The following is a 24,727-nucleotide window of genomic DNA, read 5'->3' on the forward strand; positions in this document are numbered from 1 at the left end:
GCTGGGCTCGGTGTCTCTTCCTTGTCCACCTGACCGGTTCAGGAAGGGGCTGACAGGAAGCTCTGCTCACTGCCCCCCCCCCCCGTGCACAGGCGCACACACCACACACATACCTCACACACTGCACACTCACACACACGCACACATACAGAACAGTTTCTTCACACTGGAAAATCACTGGCCCTATGGGGACAGTACCTGGTACGACCGAAGACCAGGTAGTTTCTACCATGTTATGTTATGCTGTGCTCTGGAAACCTGGGCAACGCAGGTGGGATCAGAAGCTTGTGCCACCTTTTATGTTACCTATGCTATTTCCCAGGAAAGCAGTCTCAAGGATCAGAGCTTCACTGTACAAAGACAGCTGCAGGGGGCCACCTCTGGGGGTTGGGGGTTAGGGGTTAGATCTCAGAGACAGGAGGTAATCATGGGCTGGCCAAAAGGTATTATTCCATTTCTTCTTCATAGCAGCCCTATGAAGCAGGTACTAAGATTCTCATTTTCAGATGAGGAAACAGGCTTAGAGAGATTCAGCAACTTGCCTAAGATCAGTTGGTGGTAGAAACGGTCTTGTACCCAAGTTGGCCTGATTCCAAAGCTTGTGGAGCTAGCCAGGGCTTAAAATAGTTTTTGGAGGTTTGGCTGACCCAGGACTTCGGTATCACAGGACCACTCCTCCTCTGAAACCAAACGCCAGCATCCCTGCCTCTGACGCTATGCTTCGATTCCACTGTAATTCCATTATTCCTACTCTTCGACCTTCGGCTCACATTTGCCCACTGAGCTCCCCCCATATCCACGTCCCTCTCCTGACACCCACCCTCCTCAGAGCCCGTCCTCCTGTTTCAGAGGAAGATCTCTCCTTACCACCACGGCCAGCCCAGGGCCTATCGCCAGCAAAGGCAGACATCTCCCCTTGCCCCTTCCCTCTCCATGACCTTTTCCATCCCCACTTAAATCCAGGAGAGCATGCCATCCACTTGCTCAAGGCCGTCTCAGCCTCACCCCTGCATCCCATCAACAGTCCCTCAAGGTGTCACAAGATCAGGTCTCTCCTGAAGTATCACTTCCTCAGGGAGGCCTTTCCTGCTTCCCCACAATCGCCTGCTCCACCCCCAGCTCTCTACACTCCACCCACTTTGCTTGTGCTCAGTAGAACCCACCTCCACATACAACTATATAGTTATCAACGGCTTTCTTGTTTACTGCTTGATACGCCTGTTAAAACAGAAATGTCACGAGGGCTACATCCTCAGTGCCCAGAGGTGAACGTTGAACATGGATAAATGTCTGCTAACTGAACAAGTGAATGTCCATGGTGCCCTCGTCCTCGAACAAACAAAAACAGCCTTTCCTGTTCCCTTCACTTTCTCTTCCTCTTCAAATAATGTTTACTCTCCTCCCGCCAGCCAGCTCCACAGCGCTGTCTCCTGTCTCCTGACCTTCACCTGCCATTCCCTCCTTTTTTTGCGTGTGATTTTTTTAAATAAAAAAATTTTTTTAATCTTTATTTTTCGTTGTGTTGGGTCTCCGTTGCTGCGAAGCTTTCTCTGGTTGCCATGCGCAGGCTTCTCATTGCGGTGGCTTCTCTTGTTGTGGAGCACGGGCTCTAGGCGGGCGGGCTCAGTAGTTGTAGCTCATGGGCTCTAGAGCGCAGGCTCAGTAGTTGTGGCGCACGGGCTTTGTTGCTCCGTGGCATGTGGGGTCTTCCCGGACCAGGGCTTGAACCTGTGTCCCCTGCAATGGCAGGCGGGTTCTTAACCACTGCGCCACCAGGGAAGCCCCTACCATTCCCTCCTTAACCCACTGAACTTGGCCTCTGCCTCCCCACTGAGGAGACAGTGCAGCCTGGCAGGCGCACTCCAGCATCAGAGAAAGGGAGAATGGAGTTTGTATGTTGCTTTCCTCTCTTAGTGGTTTTAGTCAACTTTTTAAAACAAATCTGAGCCTCCATTTTTTAAAAAAATATTTATTTGGCTGCGCCAGGTCTTAGTTGCAGCAGGTGGGATCTTTATTTTTTTATTTATTTATTTTTTGCAGTACGCGGGCCTCTCACTGTTGTAGCCTCTCCCGTTGCAGAGCACAGGCTCCGGACGCGCAGGCTCAGCGGCCATGGCTCACGGGCCTCAGGTGGGATCTTTAGTTGAGGCATGTGAACTCTTAGTTGTAGCATGAGGGATCTAGTTCCCTGACCAGGGATCGAACCCGGGCCCCCTGCGTTGGGAGCACGGAGTCTTAACCGCTGGACCACCAGGGAAGTCCCTCCATTTATTTCTTGAAAGAAATGTGTACACTGTTACCTATGTGTTGGGACAGGTCTAATGATTAGGTGGGGTAACACTGACCAAGGAAACCTCAATCACAGGTAGCCATAATGCTGACCATGCTTCTTCAAAACCCTGTCCTCCTTGGCTCCCTTACCTCCCTCCCGGTTCTCCTCCACCATCTCTGACCATACATTTTCTGACTTTTCCGTTGCTTCATCTTCCTTTGATGCTCTGTGGTCATCTTGGGCTTCCCAGGGCCATGTGACTTCATTCATTACCACCACCTCTATCCCACTCTATTTCTAACCCTGAGCTCTCTGCTGACATTCAGGTCCCCAGAATCAAAGATCAGATGCCCATCTAAGTGTCCTCCAGGCAGTTAAAACATCACATGTCCAAAATGGACTCCTCACCTTCTTCCCACCCATGTTCTGTCTCCTGCATTTTCGGAGAATTCACATCAGCATCTATCCAGTCACCAGAACCCAAAACTTGGTGTCTTCTTAGTTTCCTTTCTCTCCCATTCACTCCACCACCCCATTCCCCATATATACCGAGTATGGATTAAAGCAAGGGAAAGTGTTGCAATTTGTGGGTTCTACCATTATCAAATGGTAGAAGTTATTTGAAATTGAACAGAAAGTTGTAACACCAGATATGGATGGGTGTGGCTCATAACACACACAGCAAACTGATGTAGCTGATCGTTAGGTGTTTGAGATGTGTCTATATGTGTATGTATATTTGTGTATCCCTGTGGGACTCAGTTCAGCTGGGTACAGTTTTCTGTGTTCACCTAGTGTTTCTTAAGGACGAAACTGGTACACAGGCAACAGGAAATTCAAGTTATGCTCTAGTAGTTCCCTAATATAACAATTGTGTTGGAACAAATTTGTTTTCAAAACAAACGTTATAACAGAACTGAGTGTATATGTGTCTGGGTGTAAATATACAGAAATCCTAAATGGTCCCATAAATATTAAAGGAATAAAATAGGTATTTTAAAACATTCCCACAAAGAAAAGACCAGATCCAAAGTCTATCAAACATTCAATCAAGGATTATTCCTATCTTATGAAAACTTTTCCAGGGAATAGAAAAAGACATACTCAGCAACTCATTATACCAGGCCAGAATAAGCTCGAAACCAAAACTAGACAAGCAAAAGCAAACAGAAAGGAAATCTGCAGGTTAATCTTACTTATGAACATAGAAGCAAGAATCCAAAAGAAAATATTAACAAACTGGGTCTGGCAATGTCTAAAAAATAAATACATCATGAACATATTGGGTGTATTCCAACAATGCAAAGTTTGTTTAATGTTAGAAAAATCCATCAAGTGATATTCACCACATTAACAGATTAAGGGAGGTAAAAATTACAGTCTCAATAGATACAGAAAGAACCATTTGATAAAAATCTAACACCCATTTATGATAAAAGTACTTAACAAACCAAGAAGAAAAGGAAATTTTTAAACATAAGAAAGGGTAGGGCTTCCCTGGTGGTGCAGTGGTTGAGAGTCCGCCTGCCGATGCAGGGGACACGGGTTCGTGCCCCGGTCCAGGAAGATCCCACATGCCGCGGAGCGGCTGGGCCCGTGAGCCATGGCCGCTGAGCCTGCGCATCTGGATCCTGTGCTCCGCAACGGAAGAGGCCACAACAATGAGAGGCCCACATACCGCAAAAAAAAAAAAAAAAAAAAAGAAAGAAATGTGAAAGACAAAACTTTCATAAAAGGAAAGATAAATGTGACTTCATTACATTGTAAATCAAGTATACTTCAATAAAAAAACGTGACTTCATTAACTATGTTTGTTCAATAAAACACACCATCAAGGAAGAGAAAAGACAAGTCACAAACTAGGTGAAGATATTAGCCACATACTAACAACATCTAGAATATATAAAGAATCCCTACAACTTGGTAACATAATATTGTAAATCAACCATACTTCAATTTAAAAAAAGAAGAGAATCCCTACAACTCGACAAGAAAAAGACAACCCAATAGAAATTTGGGCAAAAGACAAGAACAGTCATTTTGCAAAAGAGAAAACTGGAATGGCAAATAAACACGTGAAAGATGCTCAATTTCACTGTTGGTCCAGAAGTAAAAGTCAGGTTAAAGGAGAAACCATTTATAACTATTGGAGGGTCATAAATTAAGAACCCTTGAGCCTTAGAGCAATAAGAGCTGTTGGGAATGAAAACTGATATAATCACCTTGGAAAATAAGTTGAATTTACATACACCCTGTGCTCCAGCAATTCCACGTCTAGATTAAAGGCCCTAGAGGGACTTTTCAAACACCTGCATCAGGAGACATTTAATAAGAATATTCAAAGCAATATTGTTTATAATCGCAAAAATAGAACCAGGGAACAATCCAAATGTGCACAGCAAGAATACTGATAAATTGTGGTAACTTAAAACAATGAAAGCAATAGAACATACCCATAACAAGTATGAACCTTAGAAACAATATTGAGTGAAAAAAAAAGCAGGTTGCAGAAGAGTACATACAATAAAATGCCATTGTATAAAGCTCCAAAACATTACATTATCTAGGCCAATGTGCATACGTGATCATGGTGAAATTCCCTTTTAAAAAGAAAGAGGGAATTCCCTGGTGGTTTAATGGTTAGGACTTGGCGCTTTCACTGAGGTGGCCTGGGTTCAATCCGTGGTCAGGGAACTAAGATCCCGCAAGCTGCACGGCGGGGCCAAAATAAAATTAAATTAAATTAAGAATAAAAAATAAAAAGAAAAGAAATGAAGAAATGATAATTTACAACAATCTAGAGAATAGTCACCTCTGGGGCAGAGTCACCTCTATGCAGAAGGATCCAGGAGGGATACACAGGGAGTTTGAATGGTTCCTAGTAACGTTCTGGTTCTTAAATTAGGTGGTAGGTGGTTCACTTTATTATTAAGCCTTCCTACACCTGACATCTATTGCATTTATCAAATAATACCGTACAAAGTTTTTAAAAATGTGGGCGCAAAATAGGATTTATAAATCATGTCTTTATGCAAAATATTCTCAATGTAACATTAAACAATAATTTAAAGAATTTAGCTCTTCTCTCCTTGTTTCCTTCTCTCCCAAAACCAACAAATACTGGATTATCTTCTATGATTCCAATGATTATAAATAGTAAAGGCCAAGGAAACATCTTATGTTTGAGAGTTGTCATGGAATCAGATTTGCCGGAAAAAAAAAATTTATGTTCTCAACTGTCCACCAGAAGAAATACAAAGACAACGTACACATATGTAAAATCAAGAACATTCCTTAGGGCTTCCCTGGTGGCGCAGTGGTTGAGAGCTCGCCTGCTGATGCAGGGGACATGGGTTCATGCCCCGGTCCGGGAGGATCCTGCATGCCGCGGAGCGGCTGGGCCCGTGAGCCATGGCCGCTGAGCCTGTGCGTCCGGAGCCTGTGCTCCGCAACGGGAGAGGCCACAACAGTGAGAGGCCCACGTACCGCGAAAAAAAAAAAAAAAAAAAAAAAAGAACATTCCTTTATACCAGCAACAATCACAAAGCAAACACCATCAAAACATTCACAAAAGCCACAACAACCATTAGTGATTTTATTGAAGACTCATTCACAGGATTCTAACCAGCGAAATGATTATAACATACACCTTGAGTGCGCGACCTACACTGATCTTACTATGGGGTACCCCAGACGCCCTTTTGAGCCTTCACAGTTCTGTGCTTTCACCCCACCCGGACACTTTCTTTGAAAATGGAAGCAGGCCTCAGACTGTCCTCAGCCAATGCTCTCAGGCAACTGATTCCAGACAAGGGGGCTCCACTTCCATTATCCCAGCAGCTCCTCTAATGCATTTCAATCACAAAGTGGGCCCTCGCTTCTTCCCTATCCCAGCTCCACCTTCATAAACTGTAACAGACCAACAGGAGTCCTCAAGGGTACAAAATATTTCTTTCCAGATGATTTTAAAAGAAAGGGTGAAAAAGATGCACTTGAGCTCTTATGCATCTGAGCTCCTATGGCTGAAACAATTTGTCTGCAGATGTGCTCTGACCAGCTACACACTGAGCCGTTCGTTATGCTGCAGTGACTGAAGCTTATGACTGTTTGAAGGCAGTGAGAAAAGGTGAGTCTATCTGAAGCTGGAATCAGGGCTCTTTGCACTATGCTAAGCTGGTGCTTTAGCCCATAATTACAATAAACTATCTCAGATTCAGTGAAACCTCCAACTTTCTGAAATACTTTCTCTCGCAGATTCTATGCTGGTCTCTAAGACTTGAATGCGGGGGGTGAGGGGAAGAAAAATATCAAAATTAAAGTGACAATTTAAGGGAGCTGATTACTGGGAAAAAAATAGGACATTTTAATGATCCCAACAATGGGGGGTGGGTAACCTATCAGGGAGAAAATCATGAGTGGCAACAGCACAAATCATGCTGTAGGCCTCACCTATGCTTAGCGTTCTACTAGTAACATCAGGACACACTCAAGTGGGGTCCAGAGGGAGTCAAAGCACTTGAAATTTCATTTGAAATCTGCCCAGGGACAGTTTTTAGGAGTACCTGGAACTATGTCAGCCAGAATTTTCTAGGGAAGCGAGAGGGTTAGGTTTAAATCCTGGGAGGTCCAGCCAACATGAGAACTACTTTCTGTTCTAGGTAGCCCTGGGAGCAGAAGTCAATCGATTTTTTGTCTTCCTTTGAGCTCTGCTGATTCCTGCTCATTTGGGGTGAAAAGATAGGCTGCAGCAGATGTTCTCCAGCACTCCTCACACTCAACTTTAAGCCAAGAAAAAGATTTATAACAATGCTGAGGTACCTTTTAAGTGCTTCTAAGGGCTTTAACACTGTTTTGGGTAAGGGACAAAAAAACCTCAGAGAAACCATAAAACACAATCCATATGGCACCATAAAATCGCTTTGTGCCGGGAATTCTGCCCTTAGACAAAACCACACAGTAATGAATACATAAATAACCACTTTCTGAGCCATCTACCAAAGACTGGGCTCTGCTGAGAGTAGGCAATGTCAGCCTCGGGGGAGAGGTGGCCGAGCCAGCCACGGCAAGTTCTTCACCTCCCAGCGACAATACAAATCCCAGCGGGGGAGCGTCCACCTCGGAAAACAGATCTTGCTTGTAATTACCTCATCTGAAAGGCTGTGCAGCAAACATTCTGCAAACAAGTATCAGACTATACTGCCAAAATTGTTAGAACAGCCGGTGGCATCCACGCTTTGGGCAGTATGTCTCTAAAAGACTTCAAGAGACAGGGCCCCTAAAGTCATGTGACCTACCATCTCTTATGACTATTTCCTGTGTGGCTGTGAAAGTTAAGGGGATGAAGCCTTCGCTATCAGCACAGAGAAGGATCCAGTGGGAGTCTGCAAAGTAAAATAAACACATAGGCAATTTAGGATATCCTGTCTTATTCTATAAAGAAAAATATAACCAACATGACTTTTTTGAGGAAAAGAATGTAGTAGTTGATGAACCTGACCATCACAAGATGTTAGAGAATGGGGAGATGGAGGGACCCGTATAAACTTAAGGTCAGGTTACGTGGCAGCAAGGGGATGTAGATGACAGGCATAGCTAAGGGACATGTATTTTCACCCAGGTTAGGCATTAACCACTCAGTGCTATGCATTTGAGCTTGTGTGTGCATGTGTGCACACAGGTGTTAGGGGTGTATGGTGTTCCTAACTTATATATCAATACATGCTGTTAAGCAGTTTCTCCAGAAACTATGTAAAGTTGGGAACAGCTACTCTTTGGAGGAAAATTCTACATTCTTGAGATCCATACCAGCCTCTAGACACCCAAGGAGGCTGAGCTGACTAGAGCTAGACTAGAATGGCCCAGATAATCCTAGAGTTTGTTCTGGGGTAACCTAGGGCCACTAGCATAATACATACCTGGACTTCCTCTGGTTCTTTTGAGTCTACTGTGTCTCACCTGTTGACCCTGTAATTTCACTTCTAAAAATCTACACTTTCCAACAACATGTAAAGTATGCAGAGATGTTTTTATTAGGGTTATTTATGATCATGAAAAATTGGAAACCACCTAAATGTCAAAGAAAACATGGCCAAGTAAAATATGGTATTAAAAGAGTAAATCCTCATCACAAGGAAAAAAGTTTTTTCTATCTATATGAGATGATGGATGTTCACTAACTTACGGTGATAATCACTTCATGACGCATTTAAGTCAAATCATTATGTTGTACACTTTAAATTTATACAGTGCTGTATGTCAATTATATCTCAATGAAACTGGAAGGAAAAAAAATACATGGTATGCCCAGGATAGACTATTAACCCAGTAAAAATAACAGTTATGAAGTCATATCATAAATGCATGTGTCAAAATAGAAAAATGCTGCAGTGGTTGAGAATCCGCCTGCTGATGCAGGGGACATGGGTTCGTGCCCCGGTCTGGGAAGATCCCACATGCTGCGGAGCGGCTGGGCCCGTGAGCCATGGCCGCTGAGCCTGTGCTCTGCAACGGGAGAGGCCACAACAGTGAGAGGCCCGCGCACCGCAAAAAAAAAAAAAAATGCTGATGCTACAATGTTAAGGGGGAAAAGATGAAACAAAATTCTATGTTCAGTGTAGTGGGTGTCCTGAAGACTCAGGCATAAGAAAACCGCCACGCTCTCCATTGGATGGAACACAGGCATGACTCAGTCCCTTGCCACCTAGGAGTATCCTTCATGTCCACAACAAGTCTGCTGCATATTAAAATGACAATTCCTTTAAGAAATATTCTGTGGGAGTTCCCTGGTGGCCTAGTGGCTAGAATTCTGGGCTTTCACTGCCCTGGCCAGGGTTCAGTCCCTGGTCGGGGAACTGAGATCCTACAAGCTGCATGGCATGGCCAAAAATAAAAAATAAAACAACATGGTCTACTGTATACCACAGAGAACTATATTCAGTGTCCTGTGATAAACCATAGTGGAAAAGAATATTTAAAAAAAATGTATATATAAAACACCCACCCACACACACAAAAGAAATATTCTGCAACGCTACGATCTTTATGTTTTAGTGCAACAAGTATATATGAGGTTTTTATGTTATTTCCTTGCAGCTGTTATACATTGCTTCATAACTCTATTTGGTTTTTTCATGTGTACATTTAGGTTTTCCAGCTAGGTTTTAAGTTCCTTAAGGGTAGAACCCATATTTTCCATGTTTTTTGGCACCTATAATAGGCCTGGGCATACAATAGGCAATTAATAATACTTTTAAACCATCTAATGAATCACTGAATGGTTGGTACACTTCATTTTCATTACCAGTGAAAGTTACAAAATAGAGGGAGGGGGTGTCAGGTAGAGTCAATTTCTGAATTTTACCTACCATGCAGCATTTCAATAAGAGAGAGGCCAAAAGTCTGCTGGACTGTACTGAGTCTTAGCTTGCCGTTGCAGAGAAGCACGGCTCTTTTTTCTACAACAGGACCTAAAAAATAAGATTTCTTCAAATACAAAAATAAAAGTTGTTAAACTGATTGCAGAAGCAATGGAGTTAACATTTCCTAAGAATAGAATGTGTAGTTTTAAAAATTCTTATCTATTACCGCTATCAACTAGACTTCAGTTTTAAATAAGGAGCTTTTTGCTGCATCATTTAACACAACTGAAGAATCAGACAAAACACAACCCCTAATTTCCTTTTGCTCTGTTCCTCCTCAGCGTTGTCCTTATTGCTAGGAACTGGCTTTCCTAGGACGTGACTAATAACACTATAGGATGACGGATGGCAGCCTGAGAGATAAAATCTGATGGTGAGGAACAAATGCTTAGCTGTTTTAGAAACAGGTGTACCTTGGAGATACTGCAGGCTTGGTTCCAGACCACTGCAATAACGCTAGTATGACAATAAAGTGAGCCACATGAAAGTTTTTGGTTTCCTAATTCATATTCTATAGTCCACTTAAGTATGCAGATGCATATGTCTAATAATGTACATAACTTAATTTAAAAATGCTTTATTGCTAAAAAATGCTAACTATCATCTGACAACGCAGGGTTGCCACAAACCTTCAATCTGTAAAAAACACAATCTCTCTGAAGTGCAATAAAACTAGGTATGCCTGTATAAGTAAGAAGTTTTACGTTTTCTTTATTGGGGAAAAAATGCCAAGAAAGACTGCCCTAAGTCGTGGAGTAGCAGAGGATTTGCATAAGTAAAATAAACAAACTGTGGTCAAAATTCACTTAGCTTAGAAAAAGTACAAATAACAGTGATTTTTAAATTTTAAAAGGTTATATTAAAAATTAACGCATCTTTGAAAATGTCTGCAAATATCCATAAAGAAAATATAGAACAAGTATAGCTCTAATTTAAGACACATTGAGTCCAAAGGTATATCCATAGAATGTAAAATAAAAAATATAACTTCTAATTCTATATTATGAGACAATATCTTCATGTAAGCATTTCTTAAAGTTTTATAAGTTATGTGTCTAACTTAGTTTCTTGTTAAAGTTATCACTACTCATTTTCTGACTACTAAGAAAAATAATTTCAATGATAAAAGGTAAACTGACTCCATTTGTGATAGGATGAACAGCTCAAAAGATGTATGTCTACTATGTAATAACATTTTAAAAGACAGCACATGAATAAACTATAAGGGCCATAAGCAACCAATTATTCATCTTAACTCTTATGAAATGTGGCTTCTGATATTATAGGAGGAAAAACTCTTCATTGCTTTTATTTTGTTTTTCTTTTACTTTTCTCATTACAAAAGAAATATATGCTCAACATAAAGAAAACAGAAATTTATAATGCAGAAAGTAAAGTCCCCCAAATTCTACCTCCAGAAGTACTTACTGATAACAGCTTGGCTGAACTAGCTCATTATAAACTGAGAAACTGAATAATTGAAAGGCAAAAAACACATTTCTTTATACTTTAAATATTTGTAAAAATATTTGTAAAAACGTATATATTGTTTGATAAAATCATCTATTTAGGGACTTCCCTGGTGGCGCAGTAGTTAAGAATCCGCCTGCCAATGCAGGCGACACTGGCTTGAGCCCTGGTCCGGGAAGATCCCACATGCCGCGGAGCAACTAAACCCATGCGCCACAACTACTGAAGCCTGTGCACCTAGAGCCCGTGCTCTGCAACAAGAGAAGCCGCCGCAATGAGAAGCCCGAGCACCGCCATGAAGAGTAGCCCCTGCTCGCCGCAACTAGAGAAAGCCTGTGAGCAGCAACGAAGACCCAACACAGCCCCAAATAAATAAATAAATAAATAATCTATTTAAAGAAAAATAAAATCAAACAATTAGACATTATATCTTTTAGATCGACAAAGGTTTTAGTAAATGCATAGAAAAAATGGAATAAATACTTCCATTACTAACTATACCTGTGGTTTTGTCTACAGGTTTGGTTATGAGGAATTTTTACTTTCAACATTAAATATTCTTGGGAATTCCCTGTGGTTCAGTGATGAGGACTCTGCAGTTTCACTGCTGAAAGCCCAGGTTCGATCCCTGGTTGGGGAACTAAGATCCCACAAGCCACGCAGGGTGGCCAACAAAACCAATAAACAAACATTAAATATGCTTATGCTTACATTAAATATGCTTATATTAAAAAACCAATAAACAAACATTAAATATGCTTATATTGGTTAAATTTTGTCTTCAATGAGCATACATTACTTTTGTAATTAGGAAAAAGAAATACTACACATCTGTAAAAAAAATTTTTAAAGCTCTGTGTGCTGATACAGAGTTGAGACTATGTAACTAAATGGAAAAAGATGTAGAACATTGTATATAGTACCTTACCTTTTGTGTGACAAAAGGAAAAATAAAAATAAATAGTAAGATCTGCTAATATCTGAATAAAGTAATAAAAATAAAAATGGTGGGGCTTCCCTGGTGGCACAGTGGTTGAGAGTCCGCCTGCCGATGCAGGGGACACGGGTTCGTGCCCCGGTCCGGGAGGATCCCACATGCCGCGGAGAGGCTAGCCCCATGAGCCATGGCCGCTGAGCCTGCGCATCTGGAGCCTGTGCTCCGCAACGGGAGAGGCCACAACAGTGAGAGGCCCGCGTACCACAAAAAAAAAAAAAAAAAAAAAAAAAAAAGGTTACCTATATGAGGTGAGGGGAACAAGCTGAACAAGGATGGGGTGAAGCTAAGACTTCTCAGTATATACTTTTCTATTAAAATAATGTTTTGTTTTTTAAAGCAAGTAAATGAATTGCCTATTCAAAAAAAGAAAAGGGAAAAAAGAAAAAATATTTGAAAAGTCATGGAAGGAAAAAAAAATCCAAACTAGATTTCACATTTATAAAGTACTATAATTTTTAAAAATAAAAAATGTTTATTGAAAATACACTGAAAACTTCATGTAGTTAATAAAGCCATTTAAATATTTGTTTTGGCTGAAGACAATGTGGGAAAAATCCTCTTCAAAACTCTAGGATTGGGCTTCCCTGGTGGCGCAGTGGTTGAGAATCTGCCTGCTAATGCAGGGGACGCGGGTTCGAGCCCTGGTCTGGGAGGATCCCACATGCCGCGGAGCAACTAGGCCCGTGAGCCACAACTACTGAGCCTGCGCGTCTGGAGCCTGTGTTACTCAACAAGAGAGGCTGCGATAGTGAGAGGCCCGCGCACCGCGATGAAGAGTGGCCCCTGCTTGCCACAACTGGAGAAAGCCCCCGCACAGAAACGAAGACCCAACAGCAAAAATAAATTAATTAATAAACTCCTACCCCCAACATCTTAAAAAAAAAAAAAAAAAGCCCCTAAAACCAAAAAACAAACAAACAAACAAACAAAAAAAACCTCTAGGATTGGGATGTTAAATGTTTATAAATATTTGCTTCAATTAGCTTTGGTACATAATATAACTAAGATCCCTAATGTGGCTGTGAAATTAATTTAAAAAAAATTTTTATATCAGTGACTTAAGTGATTTTTAACTGATTTATTTGTGATTTAACCGGTTTGGGGGACAATTTAGGAATTTGAATAAGAACTAGGTATTAGATGACATTAAGTAATTATTGTTAATGTTATCAAGTATGATAATGGTACAGTGCTAATTAAAGAAAATGTGCTTACACTTTAGAGCAACATCCCAAAATACTTATGGGTGAAACACCATGATGCCTCTACTTAGAAAACAAAAAAAAGAAGCAATTATGGTATAATGTTAAAAACCATTCAATCCAGGTGATAGATATAGATAGGGTTTCATTAGGTATTCTTTCTATATGTTTACAATTTTTTCATAATAAAAAATATATTTTATGTGTTTGAAATTTTTTATACTAAAATAATTTTAATTCAATTTTAAGTTAGTGTTTGGTTCTTTTAAAAACCTATGTCCTTGAGTCAGTCAACAGTAGTTTTATGAAAAAACTAATTAAAATATCTCTTTTGACCATTATTTAAATAGTAATTTACATATTATTTATTATTGATTTCAGTACCAACTTTCTGCAAATATCTTTTAAAACAAAGATATATAAGTCCACAGTAATCAAATCAGTGTGCTATTGTTAAAGTTCTAGATAAAGAGACCAGCATTACAGTAGCTGCAGTAAGAAGAATCCAGAATTAGATCTCAGTATATATAAGTTTATATATGACCAATGTGGTAGATCAAGTTCAGTGGGATAAAGATGGATTTTTAATAATGTTGGTAGCATAACTGGTTATCTAAATTTCAGAAAATGTTAATAAAGTTTAAAAACTTAAATGTAAAAACAATGTAGTAAAATAATGCAAGAAAATCTAGACTATTACATATATATATCAATTTCTATAATATAAAAAAAGCTCTTGTAAACTGATAACTCAATAGGAAAAAATGAGCAAAAAGCAATTCACATTCAATTGGCCAAAAAACATGACAAAATACTCAAATTCACTAATAGTAAAGGAAATACAAATTAATAAAAGTGAAATACCACTTTGCACTCATCAGATTGGTGAGGAAGTGAGGAAAAGGACAGTCTCATTGGTCGCTGATGGACATGTGATGATGCATTGTTTAGTAAAAAATCTTTGAAAGGCAATCTGTCAACTCTATTAAAAGTAGAAGCATATATATGTGTGTGTATATATATACTCTTCAAACTTGCACTTCCACTTCTGGGAACCAAGCCAACAGAAATAAAAGTATGAATACAAATAGATACATATGAGAATACTATTGCAGCACCATTTGGAGTGCCTAAGAACTGAAAACAAAGTCAATGTCCATCAGCAAGGGAAAGGCTGAATAAACACCATACTCCCAGCATGAAGTAAAGAATGCACCATAGGACCCCATTTTTGTAAAACAATGACAAAGTCACCACCAACACCCCCGCACCTATATACCTACGTATACAAAGACCTGTGTAAGATTATACGAGTGTGAAGTAAAATATGAAAGGATCCACATTAAGCTGCTAGTTAAGGTGGGTTACAGGGAGGAGGAGCAGGGCCAAGTGTGACGGGAAAAGTGTTCATGATAAAAACAGGTATGGTATGATCTCACTATGTAATATTTTATGTTTGCGTATACAGGCATAAACAGATGCATTAAAAAATGTTAATGACTATAACCTCTCTTATAACAGCATATGATGCTGTTATAATCTTATGCTGTTATGCTATTATAAGCTCTCTTATAAACAGAAGTGTCTGCAATTGCATAAGGAAAAGGTTTTCGCAATGAAACAGCATGAATTAAAAAAATTTTTTTCTAAACATAGATTGCCAGAATGAGTACGATCATTCATGTTTTCACACCATGCACGTGATAAAATCACGCTGTATACTGGTATGTGTGCCCATCCAACCAACCTGGAAAGGTGTAACAACTTGCCTGAATATAACATGTCCAGTATCAGTGAAGTTCAATTAGAATACTACTTCCTCATCAATAAATTTCTCTTGCAGTACCTACTGGCTGCAGGAGCCAGTGGGAGCTCCTCAAAGGAGAAGTTACCTGGCAAGTGATGTGAATATAAGGCACATCCTGAGAGAGTGGATACACTGGAGAGGATTTCTTTCCATTATGCAGAAAGTCTGTCAGTTCAGAAAGACGCTGCTGCACTTCAATCAGGTTCCTAGATAAAACTTCCAGTATCTTAGACAGCTGATAAGTTTCCTTTTCCACTTGTAAGTTAGGGGGTCCCACGGTACTGGTGTGGTCTGGTGTGCCGCTGGGTCCGGGCAGTGTTACCGACTGGTTAACAGGCCCGGCATCTAGAGTTTCTAGGGCTGTGGAGCCATCACAAACACTGGATGGAGGACTTCTAATTTCTTGAATAAGGGTTCTTCCAGGCCTTCCGCTTTGACTGCTATTAGCTGTTAACAAGAGCCCTCCATTTTGGTGACAAAAATCTGGGGAAAGACTTTCAATTAGCTTTTTTCTATTTGCTTTATTTAACAGAGTCCTGAAAGCAGAGTAGCCACTCTGGTTTTCACTCAGTGTCATTGGAGAGTCTTCTTCCAACATAACTTCTCTAACAATCAGACGAATCATATACTGATCAGACTTTGAAGAAAGAAGAAATGCCGAATCAGTGGATTTCTGTTTTCCTATCAAAATTAACAATAATTTATCTGTCAAGAAACTTATGCCTTTTGGTCTTTCATCACTCTCTAAGTGAATCTGCTGGATGTTTGGCATAAACGATGGAATGACAGAATAGAGAAAAATTATATTACACGTGTTGGAAGCCACTGCGACTACCTGTGCTTTCAGATTAAACGCTATTAGATCAGGAACCAGAATGCCTGGGATGGTGACTTTTCTGTTCTGGGTAACCTCCTTCTCAAAGGTCAAGAGGACCAAGTGTGAAGAATCCAGGCCAGTTCCTGTCAAGTAGTCCTTTTTTCTTAGACAAATAAGAGAACTAGCCTCAGATTTAGATCTATCAAAGTGTATATGAGTTAGATCCAGAGGATCAGAAAGGGATGAAGAAAAGGGAGAAACTGGTGTTTCAGAATTTGTTTCAGAGGAAACTTCGTCAATAACTGGTAAAGTATATAGACAAGTGCCTTCACTACTAGGGGGAACATCAAAGGTTCCAGATGCATTTAAGCCACAAATCTTATCTAGTGGAAGCTCAGTGGCTATAGCGACCTGTGAGTCCACAGTGGCTTCGACTGAGCGCACGCAGCTGTCTACATCAAACACTGGGCAGAAGGAGCACCTGTGAAGAGTCTTCTGAGCACCGTCCCAAATGTAAGAATGCACGCTGCTGCCTACTGCCACCAGCAGCCTCTGGCCATCCTGGGTCCAACATGCACAGTGAATGAGGCCTTGGGTGCTGATGTCCACTTTGACCTGGGAACTGTCCCAGTGAACATTATGGAAAATGGAGACATCCTGTGCAGTCAACACAGTCAGGACAGCACTTTTTGGGTGCCACACACAGCCCTGGGGAAGGACAGGGAGTGACTGTCTAATCTCACAGGTCTGAGACATCAGCCATTTGCTTGTCTCCGTAGTGCTAGGACACAGCTGCCACACAATGACATGCTTCTTGTGCTGGACAGCAAGCAGAGCAGGTGTGTCAGCTGTACCAGGTGGGGCCCAGGACACCCCATACACATGTTCAAATTGTCCAATGACCGCTGAGTCCCCAAACTTGGCCTCTCCACTGTGAAGGTGTAAATCGGTCAGGACTACCTGATTCCCATCAGTCCAGGCAAGGCCGTGAATTGGGTGTATTGCTTGATACAACGCATTCAGTCCAGTCCTGAGAAGTTTTCCTTTTCCCAAATCCATCCTTTCTGATAAAGGTTATCTGAAATAATTAGGAAGTTATACCATGAGAATATAGTCAGACAAATTCAGGATGTAGTACATTTTACAAGACAACTGGCTTAGCCCTTTCACAGGTCATTATTGTGAGAGGATAAAAGGATGGGAGGAATTTGACAGATTAAAAAACTGCCTAGCAATGCTGAGAAATTATTTTGCCTGCAAAATAAGGTCAAACTTTTGAAACCTAATGAATAAAATGATTTAGTAAAATTTTAATAATGGGGATGAAATTTCAGATTTTGTTGTTGTTCCACAGGTTCATTCTATGACTGCCTCTGTGGAATACTGGTTTGTTTTTTTAATTTTTTAAAATTCATTTTATTTTTTTATTTATTTATTTAGGCTGCATTGGGTCTCTGTTGCTGCGCATGGGCCCTCTCTAGTTGCTGCGAGCAGGGGCCACCCCTCATTGCGGTGCGCAGGCTTCTCATCGCGGTGGCTTCTCTTGCTGTGGAGCACGGGCTCTAGGTGCATGGGCTTCAGTAGTTGTGGCATGTGGGCTCAGTAGTTGTGGCTCGTTGGCTCTAGAGTGCAGGCTCAATAGTTGTGGCACATGGCCTTAGCTGCTCCGTGGCATGTGGGATCTTCCCGGACGAGGGATCAAACCTGTGTCCCCTGCATTGGCAGGTGGATTCTCAACCACTGTGCCACAAGGGAAGCCATACTGGTTTTTAACAGTTGGCTATTTATGCAGCCAAATGTATATCTGGGGCACCTCCAGTTCAAAATTCCTTGATCACAGAATTGGGATACTAAAAATCAGCAATACAGGCAAAATAGTAATGCTGATGGTAGCAGTTTTTGTTTCAAAATTCCGAGCCACTCATAGGAAATCAGGTAAACAAAAAATGCTTACTAACCCTGTGTCTCTTTAAGTTACTGTAATCACACTGTTTTACTGCAGCCTCACTATGATACTATGATGAATTAGAAAGAGCCAATAAAATATGCAAGATGCACATAAGGCCAGAAATGAGTCACCTCATCATGGGAACTGATCAATACTATAGATGGCTGCCTCTAGTCCTTCTGTAAACAGAGTATGTAGCAATTACATATATAATAAGATCATAAGTGTGCATAAAGATTAAAATCTTGTAAAGTTAAATGCCAATACCTAATTACAAAATGCATCATATTATTTGAAAGAGTAATAATTTTTATTGCAATTAAGGATCCAAAATATTTTAAAAGACCCTCATTTTTAAGGCTTTCAAATAACTTTTATGTATATCTTTCTTTTAGATTGCTTACATCTGACTCTTGTCAGTATGCTTTATTTCATTTCCTTCCTAACACTGAAGGGAAAGCAAAAGGCAACACTTAAACTCCCGTTTGTCACCAGTTTAAAATATGGTAGAGCCTTACTAACTTCTATCAATTTCGATGGTAAAATTTTGGGGTTAGCCTTTCTATGAAATGTGAGACATGTCAAAACTGAGGAAATCAGGACGACATTATTATTGAATATGCAAAAACAGACCATATTCTATAAACACACCCAGATACTACCTTAATTTGCTGGGCAAATTAGAAGGAAAGGAAGGGAATAAATATGTCCAGTACGTGCCGCACGTGGTGCTGGTCACCTAGAATCTGATACAACCCTTGTAACAGTCCTGTGAGGGTAGCACTGTTATTCTTAGGTGAGAGACAACAGATCTGAAGCTCTAAAAAGTTAAGAAACTTGCCCTTCATATCTTATAACAAAACACCTTCCAGACAGATTAAAGATCCAAATGTGTAAAACAAAAATTAAGAGATTTAAAAGAAAGACTTTTTACACTACTATAGAAATACTCAAACATGTATATGTATGTGTATAAGGATTTACTATAGCATTTTTTGTAACAGAAAAACCTAAATGTACATCAATATGGAAATAAATGAAAAAATAAGGAAGTTCCATGAGTACTGATATGGAAAAATCTCTCCCCCCAAAAAGCAGTAAAATTCACAAGATAACATGTTTAGTAAGCTACTATTTATAAAAAAAAATCCACCTCTATATGTCCATATACATGTGTTTGTATATATTTACAGATACAGAAAAAGATCAGAAATAACACATACCAAACTGTTCACAGTACATACTGAGATGGAGTGAGGTGGTAGAAGAGAGAAGGTGGGAACCTCTTTACTTATTTCTGTATTTTTTGGAAAGACTGTTTTTATAATAAGTATATATTCAAATAGCCCTTTTCTAATTGAAAAAACAAACTAAAGATTCAAATGTACTAAATACTTAATTTACAAAAAGTTCTTGGGACTTCCCTGGTGGCAAAATGGTTAAGAATCTGCCTGCCAATGCAGGGGACACGGGTTCGAGCCCTGGTCTGGGAAGATCCCACACGCTGGGGAGCAACTAAGCCCATGCCTCACAATTACTAAGCCTGTGCTCTAGAGCCCGCGAGCCACAACTACTGAGACCACGTGCCACAACTACTGAAGCTTGCGTGCTTAGAGCCTGTGCTCTTCAACAAGAGAAGTCACCACAGTGAGATGCCCGCGCACAGCAACAAAGAGTAGCCCCCGTTCGCTGCAACTAGGGAAAGACCCCGCACAGCAATGAAGACCCAACGCAGCCATAAATAAATAAATAAATAAATAAAAAGTTCTTATAAGCCGGTTAAAACGACAAATTTTTTTTTTTTTGCGGTACGCGAGCCTCTCACTGCTGTGGCCTCTCCCGTTGCGGAGCACAGGCTCCGGACGCGCAGGCTCAGCGGCCATGGCTCACGGGACTAGCCGCTCCGCGGCATGTGGGATCCTCCCGAACCGGGGCACGAACCCGCGTCCCCTGCATCGGCAGGCGGACTCTCAACCACTGTGCCATCAGGGAAGCCCAAAAAATGACAAAATTTTAAGTGGCCAAAGAATATCAACAGGCAATTTACAAAACAATTATTATGATCAATAAACATATTCTAAATGATGTTTAATCTTATTAGTTATCAAAGAATTGTCTAAACTTGCAGTGTCCATTTCTTCACCACTCATTCTCTTCTTAACCCACCCCAAATTGACTCCATTCCCAACTCTTCTCCAAAACAACTCTCACCAACCCACCAGTGATATCCACGTCACTGAATCCAATGGACATTTTTCAACCTTGTGTTATTGTACTTAGTAAATGTCAAAGACAGAACTTGAGAAGCTGCCTTCAGACTCTAAATCCAAAGAAATGTATTCTTCACCAAACTGGAGGATTTGCTTTTAACTTATCTGCAAATTTTTTCTCATTCCTCTTTGCTAGCTTCATCCATACTCTTAGAATCTTTTACTAAGAGGGAATGGTCTGTTATACTTCTTACACATGAGGTCAGGTTAAGTGGTTCTACAGTGGCTTGCTAAATGGAAAAATATGTCTTCTGACATTGCTGATGAAGAAAACTGCCACCTCAAACCCGTTGGTCTTGTATGAGATAATGTATGTTTTTCCCTAATATCTACTTATGCACTTAAAAAAAAAAGACTTTTATTGATAAATAATGCATGATACATTTTCCTGGAAGAGAAAATTCCTAATGGGCCAATTACATCAAAAGCAATTTATATGATATGTTTTAGGCCACCCAAGTCAGTCTAATGTCATTGAGGGTGTGTATGGCTAGGGTTAGCACAGCGTAAGGATTTGTAAATAAAGGAAAAACAAACTTGATAATAAAGTTACTGAGATTTTTTAGAAGAATTAACTTTAATATTTTCATCTTTACTAACAAGAAGAAATTTGGTAAAAAACTAAAAATAGAGTTACCATATGATCCTGCAATCCCACTCCTGGGCATATATCCAAAGAAAACTCTAATTCAAAAGGATACATGCAACTCAATGTTCACTGCAGCACTATTTACAATAGCCAAGATGTGGAAGCAACGTAAATGCCCATTGACAGATGAATGGATAAAGATGTGGTACATATATACAATGGAGTATTAGCCATAAAAAAGAATGAAATAATGCCTCTGCAACAATATGGATGGACCTAGAGATTATCATACTAAGTAAGGTAAGCGAGACAGAAAAAGACAAATATATGATATCACTTATATGTGGAATCTAAAAAAAAAGATAGAAATGAATTTATGTACAAAACAGAAATAGACCCACAGACGCAGAAACTTATGGTTACCAAAAGGGAAAGGACGGGGTGGGGGGGGTGGGGGGTGGGGTTTAAATTAGGAGGTTGGGATTAACGTATATATACTACTATAACGTATATATACTACTATATATATTGATGTAAGATGTTATGGAAGGGATTCCCTGGTGGTGCAGTGGTTAAGAATCCGCCTGCCAATGCAGGGGACACGGGTTCAACCCCTGGTCCGGGAAGGTCCCACATGCCGCGGAGCAACTAAGCCCGTGCGCCACAACTACTGAGCCTGCGCTCTACATCCTGCGAGCCACAACTCCTGAGCCCACGTGCCACAACTACTGAAGCCCACATGCCTAGAGCCCGTGCTCTGCAACGAGAAGCCACCACAAAGAGAAATCCGCGCACCACAACGAAGAGTAGACCCCGCTCGCCGTAACTGGAGAAAGCCCGCGCGCAGCAACGAAGAACCAACACAGCCAAAAAAAAAAAAAAAAGATGTTATGGAAAAACCCGAACGTTTTAGCCAACCCAATAAAATAGATAACCAACAAGGACCTACTGTGTAGCACAGGGAACTATATATTCTATAATAACCTATAAAGGAAAAGAATATGAAAAAAAATATATATGTAATATACATATATATATACTGAATCACTGTGCTGTACACCTGAAACTAACACAACATTGTAAATCAAATATACTTCAATAAAATTAAATTAAAAAATAAAAATTATGAAAAATTTCCTCAAAAACCCAATGATAATTACAAAAATCTCTTCCAATCCTTTCTACTCCCATTATTAGTCAGGGTCCTGACCACCTCTTCCTTTGTAGTAGGGTAGGACAAGAAGTCCTCTTCATTTAGGTTTCTTCCTTCCCACAGAGCCTGGACTCTGTGTGTTGGGTAGAATTATCTTGAGCAAAGTCACAGCTCTGGTAATTTTGCACTTCTGCTCAAATACCTCTGATGAGTCTCCACAGTCTGTGTATATAAAAGTTCTTCCAAAATGTTTAAGCAAAGCATTGAAGGCCTTAAATTATCTTATATTGCTATACCTTTCCAACCTTATCTCCCTGATCATAAAGGCCCTGCTGAATAATTTGGAATTTAGAGGAACCAGCACACATTCATGCAACAATGTGCAGAATGGACCTGAGAAAAGTAGGAGGCTGACAAGTGGGCCATGGAACAGTTTGAATGTCAGGATGAGAAAGTGAGCCAAGTTTGTAGCTACCTCAGTAGAGAAAGAGGGCCAGATTCAAGAGATATTTCTAAGGCAGATAAAATCGATATCAAGTAGGCTAAGTGGTGAGGAAGAAAGGAGAATAAAGGATAACATGCAAATTTTTAGCTTGGGAAATTGCTGAACCATTAATCAGAGATAAAAAAGACAGAGAATGCTTCAAAGGTAAGAATAGTGTGTAGTGTGTGATAAGTTTAGTATTAGATGTGCTTCATTTAAGGTGTTTATAGGGTAGCACTGCACCTCAGGCAGTCAGAGGTAAGGATTTGGGAGTCACTGTTATAGAGTTGGTAGTTAAAAGATCAGAGAGCCAAGAGGACAAAGGCTGAAATGAACTTCTGGTGCTCCCCAATTATTTTGTATGTTTTAAAATATTTACAATTTGCCTGAAGCTAACTGTATACCTGTTGGTCTCTCAACTCTCAGACTATAAGATTTCTCAAATCAGAAGCCCTGGTTGTTTTACGAAGAGAAAAGCTGACTATACTAATTCAGGGAAAAGCTAGTCAGAACCAGGATCTGGTGCTCAGTCTATGGCCATTTAATTCTTCTGTTTTTAATCTCTTTAAAGACAACTCATAGTGAGAATCAAGGGGCTCAGGTGAAATGGAGCACTTCCAGTAGGTTTAAACAGTTACATACTCCCCAACTTGTTTTTCTAAATTTATTGTGTTTTCACTATAAAATAATTCCAAGTTCTTTACACTTATTATTGTTTTTTTTAATTTTTTTTTTTTGGCTGCCTTGTGTATTCGTTGCTGCACACAGGCTTTCTTTAGTTGCGGCTAGTGGGGGCTACTCTTTGTTGCGGTGTGCGGGCTTCTCATTGTGGTGGCTTCTCTTGTTGTGGAGCACGGGCTCTAGGCGCACGGGCTTCAGTAGTTGTGGCTTGCAGGCTCTAAAGCGCAGGCTCAGTAGTTGTGGTGCATGGGCTTAGCTGCTCCGCAGCATGTGGGATCTTCCCGGACCAGGGATCGAACCCATGTCCCCTGAATTGGCAGGAGGACTCTTAACCACTGCGCCACCAGGGAAGCCCTTATTATTGTTTTAAATTAACACACAAGAAAGGTCAAAAGGACCTAGAGATTGTCATACTGAGTGAAGTAAGTCAGACAGAGAAAGACAAATCCCCATATGATATCGCTTATATGTTGGATCTTAAAAAATGGTACAAATGAACTTATTTACAAAACAGAAATAGAGTCACAGATGTAGAAAACAAACATGGTTACCAGGGAGGAAAGCGGGGAGGGAAAGGGATAAGTTGGGAGATTGGGACTGACATATACACACTACCATATATAAAATAGATAATAAGGACTTACTGTATAGCACAGGGAACTCTACTCAGTACTCTGTAATGACCTATATGGGAAAAGAATCTTTAAAAAGAGCGGATATATGTATGTGTATAACTGATTCATTTTGCTGTACAGCAGAAACTAACACAACATTTTAAATCAACTACACTCCAATAAAAATTTTTTTTTAAAGGTCAAAAGGTAAATTCACACACAAAAAAACATTCATCCAAAGAAAATTACAAACATTCCTCCAGATATTTTTCTATGCAGTTTGGGTTAAACTTTTTCAATCATACTGTACAATTACATATCACGATCTTTTCACTTCACATTATATATTAGGATTTCCCCATGTTATTTAAAGACTTTATAAATTATTTTTAGAAGCCACTTAATATTCACTTTTCCTCACTGTTGAGGAAGTTCCATAATTTTTCCTTACTGGTGAGATACCTGGTTAGAGCCAACTTTATCCTTTTATAAATAACGCTGGGAATAAAGGTGTTTATGCATAAAGCATGTTTTTCATTTTGAATGGCTTCCTTAGGATATATTCCCAGAAGTTTCACTCGTGAGTCACAGGGAATATACTCTCTGGTTTAAACCCACCCCCTGCTCGCCCGCATCCGCCAGCCCTCGCACGCGGCCCCCCACCATTCTCTCCATCTTCTCCGCATACCTGTGACACTTCCTCTTCTCCCCCCTCCCCCAAAGTGCCTGTCCTTCCACCTCCCTCCCCGCCCACCTACAGTCTCCCCACAACAGCCAGGCCGGGAGGCACTGGAGACAAAAATACCTTTGGTCTCACTGCCCAAGCGAAAATCAGTCTCCCCGGGGCCGTACCTGCTCACAGACCGCGGATCCGAAGCCCTGAGCGGGGACCGGAAGCATCGGCTCCCAGGCCCCTGATAGGTGGAGCGGTGGCTGGGCAAGCTCGGCAATGCCCCTTGTCTATTGGCTATTGCTTGTGTCCCGTTATGAGACGGTCTTTCCCAT

At 40.5% G+C, this 24,727-nt stretch overlaps 1 protein-coding gene across 5 annotated transcripts; it reads right to left on the reverse strand.

The window, feature by feature from the left end:
• Positions 1 to 3,762: 3,762 nt before the first annotated feature.
• On the reverse strand, positions 3,763 to 24,608 carry WDCP (WD repeat and coiled coil containing). 5 transcript variants are annotated; one of them, XR_014295900.1, is made up of 6 exons: positions 24,528 to 24,608; positions 15,252 to 17,061; positions 9,637 to 9,754; positions 7,567 to 7,653; positions 4,495 to 7,445; positions 3,891 to 3,903 (listed from the first exon to the last, which is right to left on the reverse strand). XR_014295900.1 is itself a non-coding variant. In XM_082642494.1 (5 exons), the coding sequence occupies exons 2-5, from the start codon at positions 17,040 to 17,042 to the stop codon at positions 4,574 to 4,576; spliced, it is 2,004 nt and encodes a 667-aa protein (XP_082498620.1). In that variant the 5' UTR covers positions 17,043 to 17,061; positions 24,528 to 24,608; the 3' UTR covers positions 3,763 to 4,573. The 5 variants fall into 5 exon arrangements, 3 of the variants coding, with proteins under 3 accessions (XP_082498620.1, XP_082498618.1, XP_082498619.1); XM_082642494.1 differs by having other exon boundaries at positions 3,763 to 4,581; XM_082642492.1 differs by having other exon boundaries at positions 3,763 to 7,445.
• Positions 24,609 to 24,727: the final 119 nt, after the last annotated feature.

This window comes from Mesoplodon mirus, assembly GCF_964341445.2.
Source record: "Mesoplodon mirus genome assembly, chromosome: 14".
In the NCBI taxonomy this organism is placed as follows: domain Eukaryota; kingdom Metazoa; phylum Chordata; class Mammalia; order Artiodactyla; family Ziphiidae; genus Mesoplodon; species Mesoplodon mirus.